The sequence below is a fragment of the Poecilia mexicana genome, unplaced genomic scaffold, assembly GCF_051168715.1.
Source record: "Poecilia mexicana isolate PSO_F unplaced genomic scaffold, ASM5116871v1 scaffold_23, whole genome shotgun sequence".
Lineage (NCBI taxonomy): Eukaryota > Metazoa > Chordata > Actinopteri > Cyprinodontiformes > Poeciliidae > Poecilia > Poecilia mexicana.
In genome coordinates this window covers 9,730,007-9,751,363 of record NW_028263392.1, presented here as the reverse complement: position 1 = coordinate 9,751,363, position 21,357 = coordinate 9,730,007, and the positions used below count along the sequence as shown (strand labels likewise).

The window sequence follows — 21,357 nt, the reverse complement described above, 5'->3', positions numbered from 1 at the left end:
ATCAAATGATTGCATCTGCGTGGCATGAGGGTAAAGGTTGAAAATATTTCAAAAAGCAGGACATGAAATAAAACTGATACAATTTATTCAGTTTTAAATACAAGTTTCAGTGAATTATTTCCAGCTTTGATTTAGTATTTTCAACTCAGTGAACACCTTCTGTAACTGCTAGTACATTTCAATACATCTGATGTAGTCATGTTTACTTTGCCTTTTTGAACAAAGCAAATAAAAAAATAAACCATTTAGGATTTTAATATCCATTCAAGTTTTAGTTTTGTTCATAAATGGAGTCGTTGGCGCCCAAGTCCTTTTAAGGAACAGTTTTTCTTAGTTGTGATCAGTGCTCTGTTTAACGACTCTGCCTGATGTGTAAATATGAAATTTGAAGATGAGCCTTACAAGTACAATAAAATGTTTTCTTTAGATCCATGGCATGTGCTTAAACCCTCAACTTTTAAGATCTATACATGCTTTAAAATCATATTTGCAAGAAACATTCCAAGTCTAAATACTGTATTTACCCATTGTTAGAATGTCAAACAACAAATGTGAAACAAACATTCAGAGAACCATTTTATTAGGTAGCTTTCACAAAAGTCTATGAAGAAAGAAATGTCTACTTGACGACAAGAAAATGCCTTAAAAAGAACATCATGCTTTAAAAACAGAAGTATGAGAAACAGAAACCTAATTTGCTCACAGTTGGGTATTTATGAGGTTCATCTTTATAGCTCCTGCAAACAACTATGCATACAGCACATAAAAAAAAAAAAAAAAAAATTTAATTCTCTTTCCAGTGTTGATCCAAATGGCTGTTTATCACAAACATATTCATGTTTTCCATTAAAAACATGATTGGGATAAGCCTTCCTTTGCAGGCGCTTCGTTATGTGTCGACTGCTTCTGAGACCAAGAAACCAGCAGCCGCAAATCTCGCTTGTGTTCAAACCCTTTGCCGTTTTTACGTTTGGCACATCAAAACCAACAAGCTCAATTGATTTTTACCAAGATTTCAAAGTGACAAAACAACACAAAGAAGAGCATAATTGTAAAATACAAGGAAAACACATAAACATAAAAATAAAAATTAAAAAAAAGTGTGATACGAGTGTGTTTTCTGCCTCCATTTACTCTGATACCCCTAAATAAAATCAAGCGCAACAGACAGGAGGGCTACGGTTGCTACCTTGTAGGGAAAAAAAAAACCCCAAAAAAAGACCTTGACCGTCACATTAACTGAATCCTCTAAATTGTTCTTAGACATGAGTTTTCCTTCGTTTCACAATTATGCACTACTTTGTGTTTATCTGTCAATCACAATATAATAAATAAATGTTTGGTTGCGATGTCACAAACTAAAAAAAAAAAAAAAAAAGGGCCCAGGAAGTATGAAAACATTGCAGGGAGTTAGTTGTACATGTAGCGTAGGTGAAATGTTTGTAATACCAAAAGGAATCCTTCACATTTTTTGACAGTCTACAGAGAAAACTTCCACTAAATTCCCTCTAGCAACACTTAATTTGTAACAAAAGATTAAAAAAATCAGGGAGTGACATGCACGAATGACACACAGCACTCCTTTTATGCCGAGATTGATCTTGTTGTCAAGTTAAAAACAGGCAGGTCAACAGCCTTTTGGATCTAAACGGTCTACTGAGATGAGGAGGACACCTGCCACTGACGAAGAATAGCAAACACTCTTTTAGACTTGTCACGAGGGCCCTGGCGAGAGAGAGAGAAAAAAAAAAACAAATAAGCTTAACTGTCTTTGGTTTTCTTTTTTTCTTTCCCCACCACCCCCCAGATATTATTCGAGCTTTCTACTTGCCTGTGCTTGGGTGCCACCTTGTGCGTTGGAGTTCTTCTTTGTGGGCATGAGGAGGTCGAGAGCAGCTTTCCAGCCCTGCTGATTAACGGTCGAGGTTCTGGCCAAAGACGATAAGGCTCCTGGATCCATATTCTCCTTGCCCTCAGAGATCCAGGGACACCAGTCTCTGTGTTGAGCGAGGGGGTCAAACGCTTTCTTGGGCAAAGGGCCATCCTGATAAGAATTTTTTTTTTTTTTTAAATTAAAAGATGAAATAGTGAGTTTCCAGGGTAACTAATCAAATTTAACTACAAGAATTTCCAGGACGCCCAGTAAAAATGCAATATTAAGGACAATATTTTAAGTATTTAAGAATTTAAGCCACCTAAAATGGGCTTTTCTTTCAAAATTATAGCTCCAATTATCTTTTGTTTTGTCTTAGGTCTAAAAATAGCTAAATAAAACAAAATGCATCGTAAGTGCTGCAGAGGATCACTTAAACATGGTGCGCAGAAGTAACTTTTAGTCTTACTGGACCACCGGCCAATGAGAGACACAGGCGTTTGGGAGGGTGCAGGTTGGCAGCGCCGTCAGTCCCTGAGCCGAATCCCTGTCCCCGACTCCGGGTTGCAGGCCTCTTGCCTCTGGTTAAAGGACTCGGCAGATCTTCACTTGGACTCGGCGAGTCTCTGCTTCGGGCACGAGAGGCTACTGGAGAGGCGGTACCTTCATCCTGCATCAAATGCAAACACAAGTCAAGCTGGCATCTGCTTGTTATAGGACTTTGCTGTGGGCACAAAGCTTATGTTGGGTATGAATCACGGAATACGACACATTTCATCTGAAAAAACGCCTGATACCTGCAGGAAAGGCATATGATCAGGAAAACTTTACATTTGGACTGAAACGTTGTTTACTGCAGGGTTTGATCAACAAACCCCAGAAGTGAACTCTGCTTGTCCTGTCCTGATACTTGACAGCAGCTCCAGTTTTAAAACAACCATTTATTTATTTTTATGCAACACTTTTATGCATTTGACAAACTAATCTCTGTTTTTAGATGAAGTCTAAAAGAGTTCACTTCTTCTGGCACGTTAGCTTCCTTAGAGCTTGCCTGGTCAGTGCGGGTGGAGTCCTGACTCCGAAGCTTCATGCGACATGGAGTTGTTGGCGCTGGAGTGGGTGAGACTGATCCGGAAGCGTCTCCGTCGGACGCTGCTGACGCGGGCCCTGCGGTGGGACCAGAGGGCCCCGTGGGGTTTGGTGGCGCTTCTGCGTCGCCGCCGAGCCCCTCTATCTGAAGGAAGTTCCACAAGCCCACCTTTCGCATGCAGTAGGAGCAGGAGACAGTCGGCAGGCTCATTGCATGCAGAGCTGGGCTGGATAGAGAGAAGAGCACACTGGTTATGAATTTCTTTTTTGTTATGTGATGTTGAAGAAAAATGCATCTTACCTTGCTCCCCAGCCACAGAGAGAAACGATGCATGCGGACACCTGCACGGCCAAAGACTCGGAGCAGGGAGTCCCTCCCTTTCGCTTCTGTTCTTCGTCAATCAACTGCAGCACAGTGCTGATCACATCCTCTGTCAGAGACTGCAAAAAGAAAAAGAAAACCCACACAGGACAGACACTTACTTCAGGATAACCAAAACATGAATTTGGATATGTCAGCTATCCTCTTTATGCAGTCCCCAGAAACACTTCACTTTACCATGGACTTGAGCAGCTCTGGACTCATCGCCGGAAGCTGCTGTGCCAGGACGCAGGTGCTCTGGAAGCGCTCCAGAAGGGAAGTAAGAAGCTTTGATGGTTCAGAAGCTGGAACCAACCAGAACCGCTCTGGGAAAAATGAATATTTATTATGAAAATACCAAAGACTTACACCGTGGCTGCATTAAATACAACTCAATAACTGCTCCTACCTGGACAAGGAAAGTCGGGCCAAGGACAATACTTTTCATGCTGCGTTTGAAGCTGCCTCGATATTTCTGCAACTCGAGTTTTATCTATTTGAAGAGTCAAAGAGAGAAAACATTTAGTAACCTCAGCGAAGCCTCGCCAAAACGGTTCCAGCTCTGGAGAAAGTTAGCTGCTTGAAGTCTTGCTTACATTTCTCAATGTCTAACGTTGGCTGTAGGGATGCACAAAGGAAAGCCTGGCAGCTGGAGCACTTAAGCATATCACAGCCGACATTGATCCAACCGTACCTGGCGCACATCAGGGGAGACAGGACGCGTGGCTTGGCTGCCCATTTCATACAGTGCGATGCTAAGGAAACACCCAGTGCTATTAATAAAAACGTCCTTACATTGATAGAATGACATAAAGAGTAAAAGTGCATGAAGTTATTAGCTAAGAAATAGTCCCAACAACATGCAGCAAATGGAGGATTCCTCATTGCGAGCTGCAGTGAGAAAAGGATATTGAATATGATTCCACTCTGGAGAAAAAAGCTTCATCGTTCGTAGCTTCACAGGGTGCCTGGGTGTTGCCTTTTACTTCCGGAATGTTTAAATCTCCTTGTCTGCTGAATAAGACAAAAAAAAAACACAAAAAAAACATCTTGACATAATTAGTAACAAAGTATTATATATTCTTTCTGAAGAACAGTGTAAAAATCCCATTATTGTTTACAATTTTCAGTTCGTTTGTTAGGGAGGAAATTAAAAGAAGAAGAAAAAAACAGTTAAGTGAATAGGATTGCTCAAGATTCATAATGAGTTTCTTGTCAGAATTTGATAATTTCCTCTTTCACCCAGTGTTAACGGTATCAACAAGAAGAATCATGAAGAAACAAATAAGGCTGTAAACAAGAAGATGGATGGATGGATGACAAAAATATGAATAGATAAAAGAGCAACAGCAAGATGAATGGACACATTGTTGAAGTGAGACTATGATGGGGAGGGGATGGACAGACGGATAGGCAAAAGGATGGATGGATGTACATGCAGACAGATGAAGGACAAATTATCAATCAAAGCATAGATGGATGAATGAAAAAAAGAACAATGAACAGATACGTTGTGTGAGGATAAGGCAACTGATAGAGTAACAGACAAAATAGTTGATAAGCGGGCATGAAGATGGATGGTCCGATGTATAGATGGATCGATAGATACAACTTAAAAGACAGTGTGATTGGGGAAAACAGCTAAAATATCTATTACGTTAGTCTTTTTCTGCAACTCTTAAAATCGTAAACGTTTAGCCTCGACCTCTTTTTCCCTGTAATTGTGCATCGTAGCTTTAGCAGCAATGCTTCACAGCTAGTTCAGGACAAAAACAAATATGCCAAATGTACCACAGCTGTAGCACGCTCGTGTACTGCACCCAGTCCTGTCTTTCAGGCTCTCATAAACCTTAGCAAAGCGAAGGCGCGGCTACATTGAGCTACTCGGCTAAGAGTCTAAGCCGTAAGCTAACGTAAACATACAAGGAAATCGCGTGTTGGTTGGCATTAATTACCTGTTGCAATTGACGTCTACTGCAGATACCCCCTCATTAAGAAGTTCACGGACTTTTTCAGGGGAAGCGAGGCTGGATTTATGTTGGTTGGAAATGGCAATTCGCTCCCCGCGGCTACCACCGTCCGTCGCCATGGTCGACTCTGAATGGTTTCCCTAGAAACTAGGACCTAAGAAAAGACGTTCCTCTTTACTAACCCGCACCCCCACTGACACCAACAAATTTTAGCAGTCTGCACATAGAAATATAAAGTGATTATGGCATAAGACCACGAATTTATTCATTTATTGGTATCAGTATCATAATATAAAAATATGTCTAGCACATTATAATTTTTTTTCCACATATTTTTCGGCTTTATTGGTTTAAAGCAAGTTAGAAAAGCTTTTTTTTTATTTTTAAGAAAACTAAGCAAACAAACTAATAAATAAATAATTATTTTTAAAAATACATTAAAATGACATCTGAAATAGAATTATTATTTCCACCTACATAAAAATAGCATCTAATTTAGTTCTTGAGATATTCCACTATTGTTTACAAAGGTCAAAAACAAAAGGTGGAAAAATGTAAGCAACAAACATAGCAGAAAATGCTATTAGTAAATAACATAAATTCTGTCTGGATCTCCTTTTGCCATTTAGAGATCAAGAAGAAACACTGCACTTTAGATTGGCACTGGGGATACTTTACCCAAGGTTCATAAGTTTTATATTGAAAAAGTATTGCATTAGAAACGTGTTTTCCTGCCTAAATCTGTTATTTTGTAAATATGTTATGCATGTCTATAAATTTTTTTCGCTTTTGACTATAAAACTGTCCATTTGATGACAGTTACTGACTGACTTTTACAAAATACCTTTTTACTCTTACACGAGTAATTTATTGGACAGTCATTTTAGTAAAAATGCATTGAAATACTACATTTACTTAACTACATTTCTACCTTCATCTGAGTACTTAAATTTCATAAATATATTTTTGATTCACACCCAAGACCAGTTGGTGGCGCTAACTGCTCTAAAACATTGTCTTCCAACTGCTTAGCAATACCAGAAGAAGAAGTGTGTCATCACCGGTGGAGCTAAAAGGAAAACTGTGAATGGCTTCAAAATAGGCTGGAATGCGAAATGAGACATCTACGCTTTATCGGGCGTTGCGTTTTTTCCATGTGACATCCAAAGGGACTGGGCAGTAAAGGGAGAAGAAGGGGACGAAAGATGTCGGACGTTGAAGGCGCTGACAGTTCAGAGCAGCTGAATAAATTTGAGAAATTGACAGGCAGGCCGCCGCGCGGACCGATGTTAGCAGGTAGGTCAACAACAACAACAACAACGTTGACATCTCGACGTAATGTTTAATCCCAGCTTTCATGTCACATATTGAAGATTGGCTCAGGGCAGTTTCTCCACTCAGAGTGCCTCCTCACAAATTCCACTGATAAACATCACATTCATGCTAACAGCCACTCATACTAGACATTTTAACGAGACGTTTCAGGTGGGCGTTGGAATGGCACCAACATGGCTCTGTTTTGTTGATTACCAAACGGTTTAAAGCTTTTCTGTTTAGCTTGAAGATGCACTGCCTTCTCCTGCCTTCTATATGTTTGACATTTGCTGTATCAACAATTCACATCAGTCAACCTACTGATCTGACTCAGTATGTTGATTCAGAGATACACCTGCTCAGGTATTTTCTTTTTTTTTTTTTTTTTTGGTTGTTTTATTGTTGCATCAGGAGGCTCGCTTAAAGAGTTGTCACCACCCTGAGATGATGTACAAATTTATACTCATCTCGGATCCTCTGCATGCTAACATATACACGCAGAAGTGTTTTTCTCCTTACACATTTACAGTTTGTGCTGTAAATATGTTATGATTCACACTTGTTGGATCATAAAACAAGTGTGAAGCCATCCAAATCAATCAAGACTGTTTGTGAAAAGTAATCACCCTCAAATCTAATAACTGGCCGTCCCATCCTTGACAACCACTATCAAGCTTTTGCTATACCTGGAAATTAATATTTTTCGTCAAAGTGTTAGAATTTCCCCCAGCTCTTCTGAGTTCTCAAGCAGGAATGACCTATTGAAGCTCATTTTACACAGTGAATTTTAGTCCAGGCTTTGACTAGAACACTCGAAAGCTTCATTATATTCTTACTGAGCCATTCAGAGGTGGGCTTGCAGGCTTGTTTCAAATTACCGTTCCGCTGCTTAAGCGATCTTAAGGTCAGAAACCAATGACGAAACATTCAGGATTTTTAGCTAGAAAACTGAATTGTTTTTAATTAAGTAAAGTTGTACATGTCTTGAATCAGTGAAGCAGCTACTACAACCACCACTGTGCCAGAATATCTTAATCAGATTTAAGTCTTTTGAAGACTTTTTTGACTAGGCTTTTAGACATTTAGAGGTTGACCTCCCGTTCCTCTAGTCCTTCTGCGTGTGTGTGCTTGGCCTTAAGGTCACAAACCAATGACCGAACTTTCTTCATTGAATTTCTACTAGACAGCAGAATTTCTGGTTCTCCAGGCCCTGAACTTCCCCCACCAATTACCACCACTGAACTAGACAAACGCTTAAAAGGTATTTTATGTCCCACTTGTTCCACCTTGACTCCTCTCTGTCCAGGTCCTCGAACTCCTCCCGCCCGCAGCGGCCATCGCTGCGTCGCTGACAACACTAACCTGTACGTGTTTGGGGGTTACAACCCGGACTATGAAGAGTCGGGAGGCTCCGAAAACGAAGACTACCCGCTGTTCAGGGAGCTTTGGCGGTACCACTTTGCCACGGGCTGCTGGCAGCAGATTCGAACCGAGGGTTACATGCCCACAGAGCTGGCGTCTATGTCAGGTGAAACTCTTGTCCGGCTTGCCTGTAGTTTAGAAATCGAAGGCCCCGTTGTTCAATATCGAAGGCGGCGTTCCCACACGGAGTTTATTGTTCTGTGGTCTCTCCAGCTGTTTTACACGGCAACAACCTTCTGGTGTTCGGCGGCACCGGGATTCCCTTCGGGGAGAATAACGGCAACGATGTCCACGTTTGTAACGTGAAGTACAAGCGGTGGTCGCTACTCAACTGTCGAGGGAAGAAGCCAAACCGGATATATGGACAGGTAGCTGCAGGAATCAGTTCTACGTCTGCGTATTGGACAATTTCTCTTTTTAGTGTTTTATATTTGGATTCTACAGTTTTTTTTTGTTTTGTTTTTTTTTTTCCTCTCCAGGCGATGGTCATTATAAACGGCTTCCTGTATGTGTTTGGCGGAACGACGGGTTACATCTACAGCACAGACCTGCACAGACTAGATCTGACCACCAGGGAATGGATCCACCTCAAGCCCAACAACCCGCCTGACGACCTGCCGGAGGAAAGGTAGAGTGCTGGACATCAAACTGCCACTGAAAGCCAAATACTTATGTTTTCTACTCTCCAAAATGCCCTTGACATCACTTCCTGTTTCTGCGCGTCACAGATACAGGCATGAAATAGCACATGACGGACAGAGGATTTATATTCTGGGAGGTGGGACTTCCTGGACGTCGTACCCTCTAGATAAGGTACGACACCGCCAGTTTATCTGTATCGATGTTAAAATATTAGTTATTGTAAAATGTTTTGGGCTTCCTTTTTGTAGATACATGCTTATAACCTGGAGACAAACTCTTGGGAGGAGATCACAACTAAACCTCATGAGAAAATAGGTGTGTATGATGCACTTTTTTTTTTCAGAGTTCAGCCTGCTTTTTCTACTAAGTGCTTTGGAAGCAAACCTGCTCCTTCAACTCTTTCACATTAGGTCCCATTCTATTGAGATTTTATGTGGTAAGACCAACAGAAAAGTTGTAAAGTGAAAGGAAAAACTCTAAATATTTTTAAAAAAGTAAAGATGTGAAAAGTGTGGGCTGCATCTGTGTTCACTCAATACGTCATAGAACCACGATGGCTCTTTTGAGGCGTCTTTGGAAATAGTTTGAGCTCAGTCATATTGTGAACAAAACTGATCAAATATCCTCCGAGAAGCTTACAAAGTACTCAATGTGAAGTCTCCAAAAATAAAAAAGTAAAACTTCCCCACTTTCTGACAGGATATCCTGCTCCTCGTCGATGCCATAGCTGTGTGCAGATACGCAACGGTGAGACAGACGGAACTAAGAAACACCTGCTTGCTTTTCGCACGCTGGCAAACTTAACACACAACCTGTACTTTCCCCTTAATTTTTTTTTTTTTTTTTTTTTTGCTGTAGATGTATTTATTTGTGGAGGCTACAACGGGGAGTTGATACTAGCCGATCTGTGGAAACTAAACCTGCAAACCTTCCAGTGGAGTAAGCTACCAGCAGAGATGCCTGAGCCAGCCTACTTTCACTGTGCTGCTGTAACCCCTGTTAGTACCTTTCACCTAATAAAAAAAAACAAACAAAAAAAAAACCTTAAAATAATAAGTAATTATTACATAATAATAATAATAAGTAATTATAACATTTTGGTGTTTGGTGTTTTTCGTCAATGAAAATTTGTGTAGTTTTGACTGGACTGGGAACATCTTATTAGTTTTGACCATTTATTTGAACTTTTTCTTCCTGATATTTGTTCTTTCAGCAAGTTGCAGAGAAAACACTCTTCCATCCTAGAATTCAACAAATAGGTTGTCGAAGAATAAACATGATGCTTTAAAAAGTCAGCAAACGTGTGAAAGAAATCCAGAAATTCATATCCAACTAAAAGCGTGTTTTTCATAAGACGCACAGCTTCATGTCTGGCGTCCAGCCAGTCAAACTGTTCTAACGCTGCTGTTCTTCCCAGGCCGGCTGCATGTACATTCACGGAGGCGTGGTGAACATCCACGAGAACAAGAGGACTGGCTCTCTGTTTAAGATCTGGCTGACTGTTCCCAGCCTGCTGGAGCTGTGCTGGGAGAAGCTTCTCAAAGCCTTCCCCCACCTGACTTCTCTCCCCACCTTTCACCTGTACAACCTGGGCCTCACGGAGGAGCTCGTAGACCGTGTCAAGTAGGCGCAGAGGAACGGGAGAAATTTCCCAGCAGGACTCTGGACGATGTCTGATGTAGCCCCCCCCCCCCCCCGGCCCACCCTGCCTTAAAGCCAAAAACAATGGGATGCCTTTTTTTTTTTTTTTTTTTTTTTTAAGTTCCCGTATTTTTTTTTTTTTTTTTGTAGATACAGTGATGAGTGTCAATATTTTTTTGGAATGTTTCATGGATTTTACTCTAATCCCTGTGCCATCACTACATCTGTACAGCGTTTGGATTCTGGACGTCCGCTTCCGACAAACTGACAAGTTGTAAAACAATACAAAAACTATATTTTGCCATGTGAAAAGTCAGATGCTATTTACTCTCACTTCTGCAAATCCTCCAGATATTTTATAAATTCAGAGTGAAGGGAATAATGGATGTATATTTATTTCAAGGACTTGATCACTTTTTGCTGGAACCCCTCACCCCATCATGAACTGATATTGCTCTTTGCACATTTCCTCTTCTCTGATGTTCTCGTTGATAATTTTCTTATTTAATAGATCCTTTATTCATCTGTGGCTAGTTATTTCAGTCTAAAGAGGGTGACACATTGGTTTGCCAATTTCTCACAGTTACACTGACACCATACAGCTCTTATTTGTCCTTTCCCCTGAGGGGACCTTCTCCGCTCCAAGTTGTCAGATGAAGTAATAGTCGTGCAAGTTTCAGCACTCTAGTTATCTTGCCAATTTGCACGGACAGACAAAGCTTTTATCTCGCCTCGGAAACGTTATGAAATGTTTTAGATCATTTGTGGTCAAATTGCCTAAAACTTGTGCAGACCCTGGGTGTTCATTGCCATGACAAGAACATTTGCAACTTGATTTTTGTCTCTGTCCGCTCCCCCACCCCCCCACCCCCGTTATTTTATGGCGTAAACATAAAACGAAGGAGAATACTTGGGTTATTTCCCCGATTGTGTCGACTCCTAGCTTTATTTGTGAAACCGCACCTCACTGTGAATCGGGTGCTGTTTAAATCTTAAGCTTTTCGTTCGATGACGCTTTTTACCTTCTGTTGAAGACGATGGCTTTGCACTGAGAGCCGCTTCAGTAGCACAGTCGTTTATCCTGCAGTGCCTTTTTCTGAGATGCATGTTTAACCCCTTCGGATATTCCAGTCAGTGCATACATGTGCTCATTTTTAAACTTTCCCCTGTAATAACCAGATCAGTAACTCCTAAATCGACTGCAGCACGTTCTCCTAAAAGAGCTCTCGACACTTAATGTTTTAAAGACACCAAATATTGTTTCACTTTGAGATCTTTGGTTTGCCCCCCCACCCCTACCAGTGCATGAATTCTCTTATTTTAAACTTCTGCACTGTTTTCCCAGATTCTTTAATGCATGATGCCTGTACCTGCTTTTCAAACGAGGGGGAAAAATCTTTACTTCTAAAATATGCTTTACAGGTTTCCTGTAAAAAAAAGTTGTACAGTCTGATTTTATGAACATTGTCAATAAAAGTATTGTCCAAATATAGTCTTGTTCACATGACTAATTAGCATGTTAAGCAGCACCTTTTACATTCATCGTTACCCTAAAGACGTGTGGGAACCGACTTACCGTATTTTCGGCACTATAAGGCGCACCTCAAAACCTTCGATTTCCTCAAAAGCCGACAGTGCGCGTTATATATGGACCGAAATTGAGTCACAACAGGTCTAGCAACTACGGTAAGCAGCCGCTGACTTCATTTTCGCCCGTAGAAGAAGAGCGCGGTGCATGCTGGGATAGTTGTCAGAACACTGGTTTGTAATCTATTAAAGTTTGCGGGAAATACGGTACTTTTTCTTTTGTTCCCACATTTGAAAATACTTCTAAATGACTGCAATATTTAGTAGAATTTGTTAAAGCCACATAATTTTTCATCAATTGAAAGTTTCACTAAATGCGTCAATCAGTGCGAAAATAGAAATGTCTAACACTTTGAGAAATTTATTACATTTTATTTAATCACATTCCAAAAGTTTACATCAGTAGTCAAGATTCACAAATATCAAACAAAAGCACTAGGAGAATGTTTCAGAAAACAAAGGGCACAGTATCAATCGTAGGTCAGAGAAGACGATTCAAACACTCGGATCGTTTCCCAGTTTTTTGTGCATCTGAAACCAAATCCAACGAAAATGAAAAACCGGTGATCTTTTGGCATAAAGCTGAACAGATGCATTCTTTTCTTTGCAAACAGGTTAACATGAGCGCGGAGAAGGAGCGAAGAAGTAAACGGCCAAAACGATGAAGTATACCGCCACTAGGGCTGTACCTGCAAACACAAAGAGGACGATTAATGACTTTTTTTTGTTTTTAGTTTTTCTATAACAATTAGTGTTGAGCCTTGCAAAGTGGAAGCAGCAGTTTGCAACATGAGGAACTTACCCTGAAAGTAGTCACACTTCCCATCCATGAAGATGTAGTTCACCAGGATGACGCTGAAGATGCTGGCCCAAAGATGAATGTCACTGAACACAAGCACAAATCCCACATCCTGGACACAAGAAGAAAAAAAAATTAGATTAAGCCAGTCAAGTTGAGCAGTTTGTCACAATGTGTGAAAACATTACGCCCGTCAGAGGAAATGCTTCGCTTATGTGCGAGGTTAGGCTACTGCAATAAAAGATTAATTCCTTGTAACACGTTTACAAAAGGTGACAATAACAGAGTAGGATGCGCTACATGGACAAAGAAGTAAAACATACTCACGTAGAAAGCGTTAAACAGGACAAGAAGTGGAATCTGTATCATGCAAACCTGCACAGCAATGCAACTGCCTACTTCAAGACTGCAAAAGAGTTAGAAATATACAAATCTTTAGACTGTAATGAGAGATTGTCAAAAGAATTTCTGCACAGTTTTACATCATGCGTCTCTTGCATCTCCCACTACTCAAAATACTGCAGTTTGACATAAGTTACCAAGACAAAAAACAAAAAAGATCTACTCGAACCTCAAGCTGATATTGTTTTGCAGTGCAAACTGGATCCCGTTGACGATCTCGGGAAGCTCCGGCACCATCGCCAATACGGTGACGCCGATGAAGTACTGCAGGGAAACGAGACCCATCTGAGTGCGACTGGGAAAGTTCCAGTCTCGTCGTTTGAACAAATGGTTTGCATTTCAACTACCTGGGAGACGGAGGAATGACTCAGGATGGGCTCGATGTTGACGGTGCAAAGATCCGCACAGCAGGCCATGAGCACCGTGGCAAAAATCAGCACTGCGAGAGCCCTCCATCTGGACCAGTGGACAACAGGGTGACCTGATGGCAACAGACATCTTACTAACCACCAACACACTCAAACTACATGCATTTAACTATCTGTGTGCCACGTCTAAATGTTGACTTGGCACAACTTTTTGTTAAGGGAACCTTAACCTTTTTTTCCCCCCCTTCTTAGAATACTAACATGGTTTTTAAAACTTCAGGTTTTAGTTTCTCCTCTAACTTTTATTTATTTTAATAGTTGCTAGTTAATATATACTGCGAAATAAATCTCACAAAAACTTTGAGTGCCATGAAATACTTTAAAAAGTTTTTCCTCAATCGCTATATATGTAGATGATGCCTTTTAATATTTTTTGGAAAGTAAAATAAAAAAAATAAAAAAAAGCCTGCGACAAAAATGTTAAGTCAAAAACTTTTACAGCAGTCGACACTAAAAAGCTCCCTTTTTGCAGCAGTAAAAGGAAGTCAAAAATTTCTATGAAAAAAAAATAAAATTGTTTTGGCATGCATGACTAACTTAAGCTGGAAATCAAGCACTTAAGATCATCACGTGCATGTAGTTTTTCAGGCAAGCAACATGCAAAAGGTTTTAAATATTTCATGTGAAGAACCACATGCAGCCCACACACCTGTCGGAATGCGGCCAGGTGTGGTAATGCTGGCATTAATACACACGTTGGTCGGAACCAGATGGGCAGCTGTGACCTCACCAGTGGGAGTGTTGGTGTTGGTACCCTCCTGTGCATACTGACCGTGTGCTTGTCCCCCATGACCGTCGCTGACATGGATATCATAAATGTGAGCATGGGTCTTGAGTGTGAAGATGAGCCCGATCAGATAGGAAACAGGCAGCAGGACGGAAATGGTGTACACCAGAGGCCTGGGGGGGGGGAACATTTCCTAATTAATCCGAACTCAGGTGGAATAAATGCGCAGAAAATGCATTTCAGAATTTAGACAATTTTACTTACTCAATATGGGACAGAATTAAATGTGGGTCAGCTGTAGTCTGTTGGGGGGGGATGGGGGGGAGAAAGTGTTGCCCGAGTTTAAATATATATATATATATATATATATATATATATATTCCTGTAAAAATCTTGAACTTGTTCTGCCAAAAGCTGGGAAAAAGCCACCCACCGTGTCATAGCGGCAGTCCTTGCAGGTGAATGGTACGGTGCCGTTACCGGGAGTACTGGAGCAGTTTTCGCACACCAGGTTGCCAAAGGTCTTTGAGAAAAGGGTGGGTGCAAACACACCTACAGAGCGAAGCGCAAATCTCACTAGGACGACTCTGGGAAAACGTTTAAAACAAACCAAACGCGACAATCCTTACCTCCAATGGATATGAAGAGCAAAGCTGAGCTCACGCCGGCCGAGCGACTGTTAAATCTCTGCTCACTGTGTTTGATTCCTCCAATAGTCATACAAATACCCTGCAAAAGAGTTTTAGAATCAATTAGACTTGCAGGCAGGCAGGCGGCTGCGTGCTCACGCGTCCTTCAGTGACGCTTACGGGTATGAACAGAATGCACCCAATCAGAGTGCCAGCCAGTGCAGATTTGACGATCTCCTCGTAACAATTACTGCCGGCGCGATGCCCCCGAAGCAGCGCCGTGATGTAGAAGGTCATCTCCGTGATGGAGCCAAACGTCGCGTTGACTACCGCCCCCACTGCAAAGTTGCTCTGTGCGGAAATGCTGAGCAGAGCACAACAGCGAAACCGGAACATGAATTCTTCAGTCTTTGTAAATGTTATCGTACTCCTTTTCCATACCACTTTCATTTTTAAAATGCATTTGATCCGTCTAAAAAAAAAAAAAAAAAACCGAGAGGGGTTGAGGCACAACTCAAACTGTGCGTGTAAACTGACAGACTAAGAGTGTGTTAATGAGAAACGCACTCAGAGAACTGTCCTGTCAAATCACAGTGAACATCCAAGAGTACGAATACTTCTAATGCATTTTAGTTTTTGCCCCCCTCATTTGTTGAAGACAAAATGGTGATATTTTACCTTGCAATTCCCATGCCTATATAGTAGGACAGGGGAATTATGGACGTGATGGCTATCGTAAACATGGTCTCTGTGCTGAAGTATTCATGCTCTCGGTCAGCGTAGCCAGCGATTAAAGTCACGAATACCAAAGGTAACAAGTCTTTAGAGATTAAGGAAAACAGTCGGATGCGTCTTAAAAAATTAAAAGTAAAACAAATAAAAGCCCTCCGCCCCCCAACTACCCATTCACGACCAGCTAAAAAAGGATACTGAGAGCAAAGATGTTGATCCCTTGGACTGTGTATTTGTAGTAATACACATTGAAGGCCTGATAACAGTACAAGACAACTCTTGTCTGACACACGTCCTTCTGGAAGATCATATAAAAGAGCAAATGGTAAAAAAATATATATATAATTACTTAACTAGTTGAAAGCATTGCAGAGCGATCAGATTAAAGGAAGTCAGTTGCAACAAGGAGTTATTTATAATGATCTACCTTTAGCCCTACGACAGAAAATAAAATAAAAAAAGTTTTGGTTTCATGGGCAGAAAACTCAACCAAATCCCATTATGCACCCTACTCACAATTTTGCATAAATACGATATGTTCTTCATGAATGGCCATTGTTAAAATCAACTCATAGGAAACCTTATCCAGCGAATGGATCTCGATGTCCTCCGGTGCCATGAGGAGGACTGTGGTCAGGATGCGGCTGTTCATCTTTGCAATGGGGATGGTGAAGACCGGAAGCCAGGACAGGACAAATGCGAGGCAGTGGACCACAGCCAGGACTGGGTAACCCAGCAGCAACCAAAGGAAAGTGCCGACGCGGCACTGCGGAGACACAACGGGGGAACCGACTTAGCAGCATGAAAATCGTGGATAGTCATGCAATGCATTCTGACGCTCTCACCCAGTGCTTTGTGGTTTTTCTTGGCGGACGAGTCGGAACGGGGATCTCAACAGGGAGGGGGGAGGACACCAGAAGAGGTGCGCAGTCCTTGTCCCCAACCAGATCCTTATCGTCGTGCTCCTGTGGAACAATGTCGCAGTTTGTCGGCTTCACGGCAGACAAGTCAACTAAACGACAAGCCTGGAATTTTAAAGAGTTGAATATAGAAAATAGTCCATTAGGGGGGGAAAAAAGCATTTGCCTAGAAAACGTGGAGGATTTATATACATTTACCCTTTGTATGGATTTTCCAAACGGCCAAATTATATACCAGGCCAACTTTAAACAGACTTTACCTGAAAGGAGCGAAAAAATGTCTCAACAACATGCAGTAAAAATGCTCACGTTTCTTAATGATGCAGTTGGTTCTAGAATACATACCATAAGGGACACCAAAGACAGTCAGAAACATCACAGGGCAAATGAGCAGGTAGGTTAAGGAGACCCACCAGCCTAATAAAAACACATACACTATGTTCCCAACGGTGACCACTGGAACTGGAGGACAGAAAGCAAAGAGCTTCCAGGTAAGAGCAAACATGCTTACGTGTAAGCATAAAAATTCAATAATAGAGCTGCACAATATGTCACAAAGTAATCATTGTTTCAGTGCCACTGCACTTGGATTTGGCGAAGAACTAACTAGACAAGAATATGCGCTGCTAGGCAATTATTCAAATGCCAGGTATTTCTGCCCTCTATGAAATATTTTGCAACATTTAGAATATGGAGCAAAATTTCAGAAGGTAAAAAGGGATAATGAGTCAGAGTTTTTAAGGGACATTAGCCAAGTCATTTCATTCCCAAAACAGCAAAAGTTGGCCAAAAGCAATTTCCAGTAAAAACCACATTAAGGTGGAAATAAAAGGTTTGGTTTTGTTGTTTCCTTTCCCCCAAAGCTGGACAGACTGCTCAGTATCCAGAGTCAATATTTGCAATGCATCAGAAAGCCAGTTTTTAGTAAATTGCTTATTTATCCCAGAGTTATATCTTTGCAGCAGCATTCTCAAACAACAGCACATTTCCCTTGTTTTCCTAATATTGTGCCCTCTCCTGTTGAACAGACAGATGGAAAAGACCTTCAGTGTTCTTAACGATGCTGAGGTCGGTGTGCAGTTCCTTGTCGATGTCAGATCGGTCTTCGATTGGTTTCTCGGTCACGTTGCCCTTCCATTTTCTAAATCCAAACTGGAAAACGAAACGAAATGCAAACCATAGTCTTTTATACCACCTTGGAAAAATTTTCATCCACTCGTTTTTCTCCCATTCTTTGTAGCAAAAACATCTCAAGCTCAGTCAGATTGTACTTGGTGTTCAAATTTTGCCACAAATTTTTTTTTGTCCAAATCGTTCTTTTTGGGGGTTTTTTTTTTTGCATTATTTGATCAGCAAAATGTGTTGCAGATATCTGCCATATCCTGCACATTACTTGTGACGAGCCGAAAGCAGGCTTTCGAACATTGTTCTGAACTACAGATCTCTTCAACCCCCTACATCATCTTCTTTTGTCACTTTATTTACTAAAAATATTTTTGATTCGACGCAGTAATTGTCCCCTACCTTGTAGTTGTTAGCCTCTCTGTGTGCTTCCACCTCATTGTCGACTCTGATGGTCGTCCTCGAGGTGCCATCATGCCATCCTTCCTCTCCATGCCTTGGGGGAGAGTTCCCATGTGCTCCTGTTGTAAATGTGAATTGTTTTTTGTTGTTGTTGTTGTTGTTTTTTTTTAGCTATTCTTTTATCTAATTCAGACATGACAAGTGGAGGAATCGGGACGATAAGAGAGGTTACTGAGAATAAACTCATTCACCTCTGGAGACAGCAAGCAGGCACTTTGGCGTGAACTGGCAGAAGTGATGAACAGAGCCGTCGGGGGAGGGTGTCGCCAGTGCGCCCACATCTGGATGATGGGGCCCAAAAAACAGCCTGTCAGGCTGGATCTGCAGCCGGGTGAAGCGCTGATGATGCTCAGGATCGCAACAGTTTTCTGAGGAGAAAAAAGAAAAGAAAAAAAAAAAAGTCTCCTACACAGTCTGGATGTGGATTGTGACTGACATCCACAGCTAATGCCCTCCTGTGGAAATGTGTGAGACTAACAAAAACCTCATGAGAGTCATGCAGCGTTCTTCTCCATTTGCCCTCTTCCAAGACTGATCACATTTTTAATGCGTTACAGCACACAAATGAGAGGGCTATGCTTTGATTTGAAATTCAAAACATAGACATGCTGGTAATACAATACGTGATCTGTATGCATAAGAGAGAAAGTTTTCTACATAAAAAAAAAAAAGTCTAAAAACGATAAATGACTTTTGGAAGCAAGTTAGTCAGTAATTCAAAATTGATTTTATAATCAACATAAAATATACACAGCAACACATAATTCAGTATCATTGCAATAAATAATCCAAGCTGTGATAATCAAATCGTATATTCTTCCCAGTAGTTTTAAACATACAATCTTAACAACGGCATTAAATTGGTCAAAAAGTTCCAAAGTAATCATAATGTCCCTAAAATGTACTTCTGAGGACCTTGCATACAAAAATGTAACAATTAAAACGTAAAAAATTGAGATGTCTTGACTGCGCAGGTGAATTTAAGACAAAATCAGTTAGCCACAAAGCATTAAGCAGACTGATTAAAAAAAACCGCACATACAGGTGCGCATTAGTTGGGAGAAAATGAAGCAGTTTGTACCACCTGTTGATTCAGCCACTGATCTTTTCCGAAGGTTGTCGACTTCTCCAGGCAGCAGTGAAGGCGTTTTAAATGACATTTCGTGTGTTTCCCCCCACTCTCCAAATGAGCTCTCAGTGTTTGGTCTCCCCCTTATGCCAGCCGGCCACAGACTGGCGTGTCATTACTGACAGAGTGGGTGGTGTGCTTAAAGCTGTGCTTTTTATTTTCTTCCTCCATTGCAAAATTTTAAATTTACTCAGTTTCATTTTATACTTAATTAGGCTTTATTATCTATGCGCCACATGATTAACCTCTAAATATTTTTTTGTTTTTGTTCATATTTTTTGACAAATCTTTGACTTTTCATCGCATGTCTGATTTAATGAAAGCGTGTGTTTAGCGCCCCCAAGGGGTTTAATTGGGACACAGCACGAGACGCTGCAAAAGCCGATTTCAACTTTATTTATAGGACACGTCGTGTACAATTATCACAAACTCACTATGCTCAAAAAAGAAAGGTAAAAATAATAAAAAAATAAAAAGACATTGGTAATTTATAAAACGCCTTTCACAAAAGCATGAATAAAACACGTAACAGGTGAGCTCACATATAGATTCATATTGACAAAAATAAAAGTCAAATGTATGTAAAAGGCATTGGTTCAACACAACATGAACATAATTACTAACAGCACCAAACTCCTGACTCTGATTTGATTCTTGGCATAACCACAACCTATGAACCTAAAAGGTCTGTGTTACAGTCCATGAGTGTATCTTAAATTATATCTTAAATTGTGACAGATTTTCATCATGTTACAACCATAGTGTTTTTTTTTCTGTGACAGACTAATGGAAAGTACTGCTTAACTGTGGGGTCCATGTTTCTTTTAAATTAGCATCTACAGTGCATTGTGCATTTGCGTTCATCCTTCATCCTACTGTGCCACAGGAGGAGCTGTAGAAATCCTCAGCTCAGGTGGGAAAGTCTGTATATCGGATCGGTCAGAGGAGAAAAAGCTGACATAAAAACAAAACATTGGTCGGAGCACTGAAGACTGACCAGGCTTATTTTTCTGTGGTATTACTTTTATTTCCATATAAAAACAATAGCTGCACAGTTAAGTGAAAGTATTATTTTCTACACAATAATGTTGTGAAACGGTCTATAAAAGCAGAAGTATTTACTTTCCAAGGACATTAAAAAAAACAACACTCTTGATTTAATATTTGAATAGTTCCTGAACATGAGCTACGCCACATTTCAGTTATTAAAAGCATAGCTTAAATAAATCTGACATGATTTTCACTAAATACAATAAAAAATAGAAGGTTTTTTTGTGTGTGTCTTGGCTATGAAACAATATAACTGCATGCATGAACTTGCACCTCACCACTTTGTTTTGGTTAAATCACAAATAACAGTGAAAGAGTTAAATACAGTCAACTCATCCCTTTTTATTGATCAACTCTGCAGAACCTGTGATTTACTTGCAGAGTCGTACAAAGAATATAAATAGCACCTTAATTTAGACAGGGAAACAAGGAAATATTCTGCTGAGAAACCAAGCATCTGTGATACAGATGAAACACAAAACCATAGAGGACAATAACATCCAGAAACCACTTTAAACATAATATATACAACAGTATATACAGTACAAATACATATTTCTTTTCTCTAAATGTACAAAACAGTAAAGCGGAAAGAAAATCAGACAAACGCAGTTTCATAAAAGTGTTTTTTTCTTCTTCTTCCAAACAAAAGACAAAGAGATGCATTATTGCACCAGGCAACAAAGCAAATATCAAAGAGTTTTGCACAAGAACGTTGTGGTTACACAAAGTCAAGAAACGCTAAGAACAGGGACACCAGGGCAGACAAAGGGATCGTCTGTCAAACTCAAGTAAACCAATGAAGTGTGAGGTGGCACAGTCTCGTGCAGACTTCATTCTTCTTCTTTGTGCCACTTTTACTGTACTGTTTGAATTAGTGATTATTTTTCTAATACTGGTAACATTAGAGCATCAAGTTAGCTCATTTTTAGTTTCAGTAGAGGAAGGCATATATTTGATGTTGTTTTTTTTCCCTCTGGCTCTAGTAAGCATATATATATATATATATATATATATATATATATATATATATATATATATATATATATATATATATA

General features: G+C 40.4%; 3 protein-coding genes across 6 annotated transcripts; 1 reads left to right on the top strand and 2 right to left on the bottom strand.

Annotated features, from left to right (window-relative positions):
- Positions 1 to 563: 563 nt before the first annotated feature.
- zc3hc1 (zinc finger, C3HC-type containing 1) lies at positions 564 to 5,442 on the bottom strand. Of its 3 annotated transcripts, none has more exons than XM_014994077.2 (10): positions 5,279 to 5,441; positions 4,235 to 4,337; positions 3,920 to 4,070; positions 3,733 to 3,816; positions 3,522 to 3,649; positions 3,264 to 3,403; positions 2,925 to 3,189; positions 2,343 to 2,543; positions 1,832 to 2,044; positions 564 to 1,725 (listed from the first exon to the last, which is right to left on the bottom strand). In XM_014994077.2, exons 1-10 carry the CDS (start codon positions 5,410 to 5,412, stop codon positions 1,654 to 1,656), a joined length of 1,491 nt encoding a protein of 496 aa, XP_014849563.2. In that variant the 5' UTR covers positions 5,413 to 5,441; the 3' UTR covers positions 564 to 1,653. The 3 variants fall into 3 exon arrangements, with proteins under 3 accessions (XP_014849563.2, XP_014849574.2, XP_087859624.1); XM_014994088.2 differs by having other exon boundaries at positions 4,235 to 4,334; XM_088003498.1 differs by lacking the exon at positions 564 to 1,725 and having other exon boundaries at positions 1,838 to 1,997; positions 5,279 to 5,442.
- Positions 5,443 to 6,323: 881 nt separating this feature from the next.
- Positions 6,324 to 11,804, top strand: klhdc10 (kelch domain containing 10). Its single transcript, XM_014994121.2, has 9 exons — positions 6,324 to 6,589; positions 7,914 to 8,135; positions 8,243 to 8,397; positions 8,509 to 8,657; positions 8,758 to 8,842; positions 8,920 to 8,986; positions 9,371 to 9,418; positions 9,530 to 9,669; positions 10,089 to 11,804. The coding sequence occupies exons 1-9, from the start codon at positions 6,499 to 6,501 to the stop codon at positions 10,296 to 10,298; spliced, it is 1,167 nt and encodes a 388-aa protein (XP_014849607.1). The 5' UTR covers positions 6,324 to 6,498; the 3' UTR covers positions 10,299 to 11,804.
- A 446-nt stretch (positions 11,805 to 12,250) lies between these two features.
- On the bottom strand, positions 12,251 to 19,395 carry cax1 (cation/H+ exchanger protein 1). Of its 2 annotated transcripts, none has more exons than XM_088003223.1 (20): positions 19,205 to 19,395; positions 18,312 to 18,488; positions 18,061 to 18,179; positions 17,580 to 17,688; positions 16,882 to 16,998; positions 16,735 to 16,796; positions 16,462 to 16,641; positions 16,197 to 16,382; positions 15,815 to 15,914; positions 15,563 to 15,704; positions 15,065 to 15,248; positions 14,885 to 14,984; positions 14,689 to 14,807; positions 14,520 to 14,557; positions 14,178 to 14,428; positions 13,448 to 13,581; positions 13,270 to 13,364; positions 13,026 to 13,104; positions 12,702 to 12,810; positions 12,251 to 12,588 (listed from the first exon to the last, which is right to left on the bottom strand). In XM_088003223.1, exons 1-20 carry the CDS (start codon positions 19,278 to 19,280, stop codon positions 12,515 to 12,517), a joined length of 2,451 nt encoding a protein of 816 aa, XP_087859349.1. In that variant the 5' UTR covers positions 19,281 to 19,395; the 3' UTR covers positions 12,251 to 12,514. The 2 variants fall into 2 exon arrangements, with proteins under 2 accessions (XP_087859349.1, XP_014849641.1); XM_014994155.2 differs by having other exon boundaries at positions 14,301 to 14,428; positions 19,205 to 19,393.
- Between the last annotated feature and the right edge of the window lie 1,962 nt (positions 19,396 to 21,357).